Source organism: Macrobrachium nipponense, chromosome 18 (genome assembly GCF_015104395.2).
Source record: "Macrobrachium nipponense isolate FS-2020 chromosome 18, ASM1510439v2, whole genome shotgun sequence".
Taxonomy (NCBI): Eukaryota; Metazoa; Arthropoda; class Malacostraca; order Decapoda; family Palaemonidae; genus Macrobrachium; species Macrobrachium nipponense.
Window position 1 is genome coordinate 82,198,014 of NC_087211.1, and position 10,000 is coordinate 82,208,013.

Sequence of the window (10,000 nt, forward strand, 5' to 3'; positions counted from 1 at the left end):
TGGTGTGCGAAGTTCCGTCACGTTGTTGCAATAGTTGTATGCGGTTCTCATGGAGGTTTACTGTTCGTAGTTTTTATGGTTCTCTCGTTTAATTGTTCGTAGTTTTGATCGTTCTCTTGTTAGTAACATTTTTTATCAGTTTTTTAGTTGGCATTAAGTGGGGCATTCATATTTGGAGATAGTATGTAGTTGGGGACCCACCACTGTGACGTCCAAATTTAGAGGTATTACTAAGACACTGGCCCACTTTGATGACTTTTCAAGTATAGTAGAGGTATTCTTAGGAGGCAGATCCCTACCCTCATGATACTGAAAATGAAAAGCATTATTTGCATACAGGTCCACACTTCTGACATAAGAATTTAGAAGTATCATTGACACACAGGCCCACCTTCATGATATTGCAACTTAGACACATCATTTAGATTCAGGCCTACCTTAATAGCATTCAAATTCATAGGAGTATTTTTTCAGATACTGAACCTCACTTAAGGCACTTAATTATTCATAGAGGTAACGCGCTACAAGTCATTCAAAATTTCAGTACTGTGCATCCAGACGCTCCCGAACCACCCATAAAATAATTTTTGAACATTCAAATTCAGTGGTGTCATTTACACACCGCCCCGCCCCCCCTCCTACCCAGCCCCGATCGTCGGTGTCAAGCACCTGGAATCAGGTCCTGATACTGACGGAGAAGCATATTTGTGGTCGCTGTCTAATGGCGAGGAAAAATCTAATCTCTTTGGCGAGAGGGAGTAGGTATAGGTCGGGCAATAGGTCGTGAAAGGGCGAGCAGCCTTTCCCAAACCCTTCCCCGAGGGTAATCGCTTGTATCGGCTTGTTACTTCCAGCGAGGTTTTGTCAAAATATGGTGTCTGGGGATTATTCAATGAAACCTTTGACAAAACCGAGGGAGAAAGAAGGTAGGGTCACGAGAAAGAAGGTAGGAGGTTCTCTTCCCAGCATTCATTGCTGAATGATATAGGTGAATAACATTGTTATTTTTTGGTTCTTACCTGTGAAATGTCCCCCGAATGTATGTTTTTTAATTGTATTTTGTTTAGTTTGAAGGTAGTGGCTATTTTGTTTTTTATTGCTGGGGTTTGAATATAAGTCAAACTAGAGAGTAGTCTTATTCATTTTTTGTTGTGTTATGCCCTTGTATAGTATCGTAATGGGGGGGGCGGCGGGGTATATGCGTGTTTTAAATCTTTTTCTTTTTTTTTATATGTTTCACTCAAACGTTTTACTTTTCTTCTGTATCTTATCGATATTAAGCTCTCTCTCTCTCTCTCTCTCTCTCTCTCTCTCTCTCTCTCTCTCTCTCTCTCTCTCTCTCTCCCTCACACAGTTATCTCGTTGCAAAAACCGTCAACCCAAATACCCGTGACGAGCAATTATGTTTTTCCTTGACCTTTTACTTTGAGATTTTCTTTATTTCGTTTTTGTTTCCTGTTGTTAAATTTAATCGTTTTTACGGCTTCCAGATGCGTGATAATTCTTAAACCTTTTTTTATTTCAAGCTTTAATGTCTACGAGGTTATATTAAAGTACAAATTTTGTAATTGCAGTTTTTCTCCGGTTTAATTTGGAAGTGTTTATGCGCGCCTCAGTTGCGTGGTTGGTATGGTCTTTGCCTGCCACCTCGGTAGCCGCGGGTTCGATTCTCGAGCATTCCATTGAGGGGGTGAGAGATGTGTATTTCTGGTGATAGAAGTATAGAAGTCGCGTAAAGCCGTTGGTCCCGTTGCTGAGTAACCTCGGTTTCTTGCAACGTAATAAACAATATAAACAATACACACACACACACACACACCACATACATTAATATATATATATATATATATATTATATATATATATATATATATATAACTTATATATATATATATAATTTTATATTTACTTACCCACATACTGGAAGAAATTTATAACATACATGCTAGCGTTACAGTACAAACGAACTCGCAGACAGTTAAAAGTAAAGGTTCACGCCTGATAAGTTGTAAAAAATAGGTTAAGGAACAGTCGGCTCATTATAACATCTGTGGTCATCGTTCCGTTTACAAATCTTGTTTGTAAGGTTTTAATGAAGGGAGGTTACACCTGCGCCTGGAGGAACAAAGATATGAGGGCCCCCCATCCCACCCCCCACCCCCTTCCCCCCACCCCTTGGATAAACAGAAGAATGAGAGAAACGTCGTGTTCCCATTCTTCAGCCCATCGTCTGATAGGTGTCACCTTGAATTTCTCGTCGTTTGTGTGTTTATTTTTATTTTAACCCTTTCACTATCTGGTTTTCTCGTGTCGATTAATTTACGCTGACCACCAACACCCTCTCTCTCTCTCTCTCTCTCTCTCTCTCTCTCTCTCTCTCTCTCTCTCTCTCTCTCAAGCATCAGGAATTCGGTTGACTATAAGTGAAAGGAAAAACGAAATGCGGATAAGAACACGAGTTCCTTTTGCGGACTTTAGCGACCACCTGACTTGCTTTTTTCGTAGTAGAGATTATATTCGTCGTCGCGTGTATTATGTGTGTGTATTTATTGATGCCTTTATGTATGCGTGTATGATTTAACCAGAAGTATTGCTGGTGCCTACTTGTAATATAATACGGGCGTAAATCTAACTAAGTGTGCCAGTGAAACTATAGCTATTAAAGCCTTTGACGATTTAAAAATAAAGCTTTAGGAGGATTATTAGGTGGAAGTTCCTCGTGTAAAATAAGGTAGTAATGAAAAGGTCGAAGGAAATATTTCGGCTTTTGACATAACCTTCTCACGACCCCTGGGAGAATAATACTGGATAGGGTCAGCTGGGTTTCTTTTTGGGCACAGGAGCCTTTGAGGACTCGCTCCTACCTGGACAAAACAAAACATATGAGGGAAGGGAGGATGGAAAAGAGTGGAGATTTGTGAAAGACAAAGCACAGGAAACTTATGTTTAGCCTAATTTTGATTTTTTATAAAGGCCCTCTACGACACTTAGTGTTGGACTTAGTTTTGTATATGTTAGTTTAACCAGACCACTGAGCTGATTAACAGCCCTTCTCCCAGGGCTGGCCCGAAGGATTAGAAATTTTCACGTTGCGAGGAACCAATGAGTTACCTAGCAACGGGACCTACAGCTTAGTGTGGGATGTGAACCACATGATATCGAGAAATGAATTTCTAGTCGCCAGAAATATATTCCTCTTGACTCCACGTTGGCAGAACGGGGAGTCGAGCTTGCGACAACCGAATAGGTAGAGAGAGAGAGAGCGAGAGCATTTTGATGTCATATAATCTGGAAAATGACTTGGCAGTACGCGAATGATATTCAATCGAAGGTCTTATCAATACACCTCGTAATTTCACTGACAGTTAACTTTTAAGTTAAAGTTTTGTGTCTTTAGACGAGATATAAATCTATTTTTCCAGATTGCCGCCGAGTTTGCACAACTTCACATTGTGGTTCGTGATTTCTTCCTTTTTTTTTTTTTTTTTTAACTTGATATGCTTTTTTTTTTTCTACGGTATTCACCTTATCTTTTTTATATTGTGATCTCTTCGTTGTTATGTTCCTTAAGCATCAGTCCTTAACCGTTCCTAGCGTGGTATTCAGTCAGTATTTTTTTTTTTTTTTTTTTTTTTTTTTTTATCATGGTATTAAAGGGTCCTTTTATTTTAAGTTCGCTCGCGTTGGGTATAACTTTGTAATCCAAATTTACAAACAAGGAGCGTAGTCTCTCGGCCTTTGTTGCTTTTTTTATTATTTTATATTTTATTTGGTTTTATTATTTTTCTTTCGGTCTTGTATGCTGATTCTGACCAGTTCTATAAGTTTACGCGCGCACGTTTGTGTTTTATACACTCACATGCGTGCAAGATGTTAATGACAGGGGCACTCTGTGTGTGTGTACTGGATGGTACTTATTGGAACGATACCCCTGTACGACCTCGGTAGAATGATACCACCTGTGGCTACCCATCCTTACAAGAAGTTAATATTGACACACACACACACACACACACTTATATATTGGTCGTTGGTCGAATTAACGATAAAATAGCCTACACACCACCCAGTTTTTGGCAGACCAGTTTGTCCGGCTTGAGTTGGAGATTCCAACGGAGTCACATTACAACTCGAAATCAAAAGGAGGAAAAGGCAGCAGATTGAGGTGGAAGGAGGAGGGGGAGGGGGAGGAGGAGGTCATGGGTAAGGAAATAGGGAGAGGAGGTAGTCTTTTTTTATGGCGAGGACCAGTACTTTTAATGTTATTTTTTTGTATTTTTATTATATTGTTATATAGCTTAGTCTCCTTCCGGCGCCGTCTGCCTTCCGCGGGTGGTGGATGTGAGAACGAATTAATCTTTATTTTTTTAATGCTTTAATTTACGGTAGGTCTTTGATGCTTGTGATCCATTTCGTTCCGTCATTGTTGTGTAAATAAGAGAGAGACGCTGCTTTACATGTAAGTTAGTAATTTGATGACCAGCAAGATTTTATGTTCACAGCCAGAGTTAAACGGTGTCTGCTGCAAAAGATAAAACTGTCAAAAGATGATTTAATGGAACACTAAGATTTCGTAGGTAAAATGTGGACTTCCTTTTCATATTAATGTTAGTTAAATCTGCTAAACCTGTATTTTAATTCCCCTTACAAGTTGCTAAAATCTTCAATAGTCCATTTTTACCTTTGCTTTTCATTCTGTGATCAGTTCTGTTGCGACTTGTTCGTGTTCTTGTCAGCTTACACCATTCGGTATATATCCAGATAATTCATTCAAATAAACGTGTATTAAACGAGGACGCAAGCCCCGCCCACTGGCTAGCATAGTTGCCATATATCGTCAGAAGTAATGTTTCTATCTTGCATTTTATTCTATTCCTTCGCATCGTCTCAATGGAATAGTAGGCAACACTCTGCCCATTGGATGTGTTCTCTGCCTAATCTGAAATGGAAATGAGCCTTTTATGCCTTTGTAGCGCAGACATTATCATTCGGTGTCGCCTTTTGTACGATTAACGTCAGACGTAGTTATGCTGCGAAATGATGCAGACTAACAGTGCCTTGAATAACTTTGGTTTATAATTTTTTTGGTGAAGGGATCTCTCTCTCTCTCTCTCTCTCTCTCTCTCTCTCTCTCTCTCTCTCTCTCTCTCTCTCTCATTTTGATAGTACACGTACTATACCAGCAGTCCTTTTATAAATGGTTATTATTTTTGCCTATACATTGACAGTTCAAGTTTAGTAAGAAAGCCCCCCTCCCCCTTAAGTTTAGTAAAAAAGAAAAAAAAAAAGGCCCCCTCAGCAGTACTGATATTATTAAAAATCTCTTAATTTGTCTTAACGTCTCAGATATTGTTACGTAACAATTCAGGTTAATAGGCTCTTGGAAGGGATGGTAAGTCTGAAGATTTCAAGCTTTTGTTACGCAAGTTTCGTGACCAGTCCAGTAGTAATGGCAGTAGAAACGGAGGAAATACATAGTAATATTTCTGGGTAGATGTAGTTAGTGATACTTGTAGAGTATTATAGTTTTACAAAGGAACTGTAGGTAGATTTGTAATGATAAAAGGAGCTATGGGTTATTAGGTACTCAATTTGAAATCTTCCACTCAACCTTGGGCCAACCTGGCTGTTATTCCTAACTGGTTCCGGGGAATAATAATAATAAGTTCTCTGGACTGAAAGGTCTGCGGTTTTGCCGTAATTACGTCATCGTCGGTTCCAGGAAAGAATATGTGTGTAACTTTTGTTTGTGTGTGTAAGACCAGATCTCTTTCTGTATTTCCATTTACCTGCTCTTACTGCTACTGCTCGAATGAGCCCATCATAGTATTCTTAGGAAGGATGAATTGCAGATCAAATGGCCCCTGTGAGTTTGTTCCATATGAATAGGGTTCGTCTTCTGAATATAATAATAATAAAAATAATAGTATTTGGAAGCTGGAATTTCAAGTCAATGGCGCCTGTGGTGGGCTTGTTCCCAATGAGTAAGGTTCTCTTGAATATATTAATAATAATAATAATAATAATAATAATAATAATAATAATAATAACAACAACAACAAACAAAGTCTTTGGAAGCTTGAATATCAAGTAAATGGCCCTTGTGTATAGTGGGGTTGTTCCATATGAATAAAGTTCTTCTAAATAAGGATAATGATGATGATGATAATGATTTTTCATTATGATTTCCAGGCTTATGCACCAGTGTGTATTTCCCCTTCCCTTTGTTTATTTATCATTTCCAGGGTGGAATACACCATCGCCCGTCGGAATACGAACAGTGAAATGAATGGCATTTCAGTCATTTTATATTTATGATGTTTTCTCTCTTCCTCTGGGAACAGGGAGCAGCCCAAGTCCGACTACACCTATAGCGCCTCGATTACGTACCGGCGACGTGTGACCCCCGACCGGAAAATCGGGTCCCCGAACATGTCCCGGCGGACCCTGAAAGGTGGGACCATCGGCTATGTCAGGACCTCGGAATTCTCGGCGGCCGATGACGCCGCCAGTCACACTTGGGACCTCAGGTCGAGGACTATACACAAAGCCATGGATGCCCTGTCCGGTGAGTGAGATCACGCCACGAAAACCTTTTGGCATTTTGCAGGAAGCTGTTTATTTTAATCATTTGTTTCTTGGAATCCGTTGTACTTGAAGTTCTCTGTTACTCTATGGGTGGAGAACTGTGTGCTCTTGAGAGAAAATTGGCAAAATGGGACTTCTCTTTTAACCAGTTGTTTCTTGGGATCTGTTGTAGAAGTGTGTGAAGTAGCTCCCTTAACTCTATTAATGAGTTGGTTTGAAGGTTGAGTTGAATATAGGCCAAAGGTCCAAGCACTGGAACCTATGAGGTCACTCAGCACTGAAATGGAAATTGACAGCTAAAAGGTTTGAAAGGTGTAACAGGAGGAAAACCTCAAAGCAGTTGCACTATGAAACAAGTGTTAGCAGAGGGTGGAAAGTCAAGATAGAAAAAAGACAATATGAAAGGAGGTACAGTAAAAGGAACTTAGTGGTTGCAGCTTGGGGCCAAAGGCCCGCTGCAAAGAACCTTAAGTAATGCCTATATTGCACAGCATGAGGTTCACTGACAACACTACCCTCCTATGGCGGCTTTACTCCAAGGGTGGATGAAGGAGAAAATTTTTAAAATTTGTTCCTTGTTTGGAGAAAAATAAGACCATGAAAGTGCTGGTGGATTTAGTGACGGCATAATCATAAAAGGTGTTATATTTTTTTTAGTACAGCTGTAACTCGTGAAAGTAAGTGGTCCACAATTATTATATTAATAAAAAGTGCAAACATTTCCGTGAAACAGGACCAAAGTGAATTAAATGGCAATGTAAGAATTCACTTAGTACAGTAATAGACAAGTGTAATGTTACTGTTAAAAATGATGGTAATACAGTTAAATGAGGACTCCATTGATTAATTTGAGATATGTCTGCTTGGTAATCATTGGCAGGTAGAGTTTCCTGAAAATTCAAAACTTTTAGGGATGCATTATGCTGTCACAAAGCTTCGATCAAGTTCCTTTAGTTGCTTGGCTATCCATAGACTACTGTTACAAAAAATATGCTGAATTCTTTCAAACAAGTAAAGATTAGATAAACCACTTTGATTCTTTGTAAATGTATGTTTGAGTCTGTCTCCAACGCTTGTCTTCAAGGCACAGCGAGGATAAATATAGCATAACTATTTCCATTGATGAGTGGCAGCCTAAGGTATTTAAAAATGAAGTTGTGGATGTTTCAAAAGTCACATTGGGCTTGAAAATAAACATGGTTTCGTCTTTCAGATACGAGTGATGGAGAGGAAACCCTTGAACAGCAGCAGCAGCAGCAGGAGCTGTTTCAAAATAGGAACAGGAGATCCACCAGAAGTCGAAGTATTGATGTGCCAAAGAGTAATGGCTCAGTGAGCAGAACAGTTACCACCACATCAATGGGTAAATTGATTGCTGTGTGAAACAGGCAATAGTAGTCCTCTGTGCATGGTAGAATTGTTTAATAAGTAGGTGTTGGGCAAAGACATTTCACTGTTTGCTGTTTTCTTCTTTTTTTTTTTTCTACCTTCCTGTTTCTTTGTAGTTTGTTTTGGGAATGGGTTTTCTCGAAAAGTTGAAAAAGATACAGTATGCACTAGATAATGGTAGTGTTTTTGTAGCTAAGTTGCATCTTATGACCTGTAGATTCATGTTATTCTCTGTGGTTGTCTAGAAGCATGTGAGGTAATTTCTTGTTTTAGCTACACTGTTGGTATCTTGAGACTTGAGGATTGATAAGGTTGATACTAATGGCAAGATGAAAGTTTTATGCAATGACATCATGGATGTTTTATTAATGTTCTCTGGTAATGTAACGACTGAGAGCAATTTCAGAAAATTTTGTAAAGCTTAAGATGGTAAAACCACTCAAGACAACTATGCACATTCATAGTTATCCTTCAGTAGTGCTTGAAAGAAGGTCATATGAATATCCTGTATTAAGAAAAAAAGTACTCATATATAAAATATTTGTGTATATTGTGTTCATACGTACTGTAACATATGTTTGTGTGTACTGCATACATACCATATCAGTTTTCTTTTGATATTAGCAGAGGTCGTCTTTTGTAGAAAGTTAGCATATTCTTGAAACTTTGTAACATAAAATGTCAGTGAACTTCGTAAATCTTCCGTATTGAATTATACGAAGGTAATGAACTCTTAAACAGATCCCCCAGTCCCCCACCCCTCCATCCAGTCTCCGTGTTAGCCCCCTGTGGATCAGTGGTATCAAGTACTCTTTGTATCCAGTTACTGAAACAGGAGAGCAGTGAAAGCCACCAAATAGGTTTCCTACAAATGCCTGGAATCATTAGACGAGTTGGAGAAGATATAACGTTAAGTTAATTTAGTTTTAATGGTGTGACATTTCTTGGGGAAGAAACTAGGACAGTAAAAGTTTATAGGTTTAGAAATTGATATTTTTTAGTCCTTCTCCCAGCTTTAGAGCATTAAAGCACTTTATATTTGTTTTATTTAATGGAGTAGACAGTTAATTGTGTCCTTGCCTACAGAAGTATGGAAATCTTGGATGTTGTTTAAACACACACACACATACACACACACACACACACACACACTGTACATTAACTTTACACACACAGCTATTTAAAATGCAATATAGACACTCATTTGTGGTACTTTTACACTCAACATGAAATACAGTAAGTACACAGTTATGTATGTAATAGAGTTTAGTAGGGAAAAACTCTCTATCACGAGAGTATATATAATGTTCTAAAGGGTCCACAATAATACAAAGTGTTAAGAGTCCATGTATAATTTTTAAGACTTTACAAAAAGTTTCGAACCCTTCCCTGGGTTCATCTTCAGTCCAAATGAACAATTAGTTACAACTAATTGTTCATTTGGAATGAAGATGAACCCAGGGAAGAGTTCGAAAGCTTTTTGTAAGTTGTAACTAATTGTTCATTTGGACTGAAGATGAACCCAGGGAAGGGTTCGAAAGCTTTTTGTAGTCTTAAAAATTATATACAGACTCTTGAACACTTTGTATTATTGTGGACCCTTTAGAACAATAAAGAGTTTCTTAATTCTTTTAGTGACAACCTGTACTGGTAACTAGCCTTGACCAAAGTCAGTATATTGCTCTTTTTTATTGTCCAATAGAGATTGGTTTCCAGTAGGTGTACCATGTGTTACTCTTGGAGAAAAGTGATGAGGAGAAAAATCATTAGGCCTTGAAGATATTTGAAATTTAATTTCGTAACGGCATTTTAGGTATTATTAACTGAAATGAAAAGCCTTAACATTTATACCAGGATGTGGAAATGCGTAGCCACAGGCTGTATATGTCTTCGTTTCTTTGTTGAATTATCGAATGATCTGGAGTGTTGTAGATGTATGGTTTCTTTCTCTGATTATGTAAATATTTCTGTTTGTATTAAGTGCTTTATTTTGTAGTAGAAAATACCATTAGTGAAAGATCACG

General features: G+C 38.4%; 1 protein-coding gene across 3 annotated transcripts in view; it reads left to right on the plus strand.

The window, feature by feature from the left end:
* LOC135197276 (uncharacterized) overlaps nt 1-10,000 on the plus strand; it is a 134,182-nt gene that overhangs the window by 107,575 nt on the left and 16,607 nt on the right. For all 3 annotated transcript variants that reach the window (XM_064224396.1, XM_064224395.1, XM_064224397.1), the window contains 2 exons: nt 6,344-6,567; nt 7,801-7,950. In XM_064224396.1, the coding sequence (XP_064080466.1) occupies nt 6,344-6,567; nt 7,801-7,950 (374 nt within the window). The remainder of the gene's footprint in view (nt 1-6,343; nt 6,568-7,800; nt 7,951-10,000) is intronic.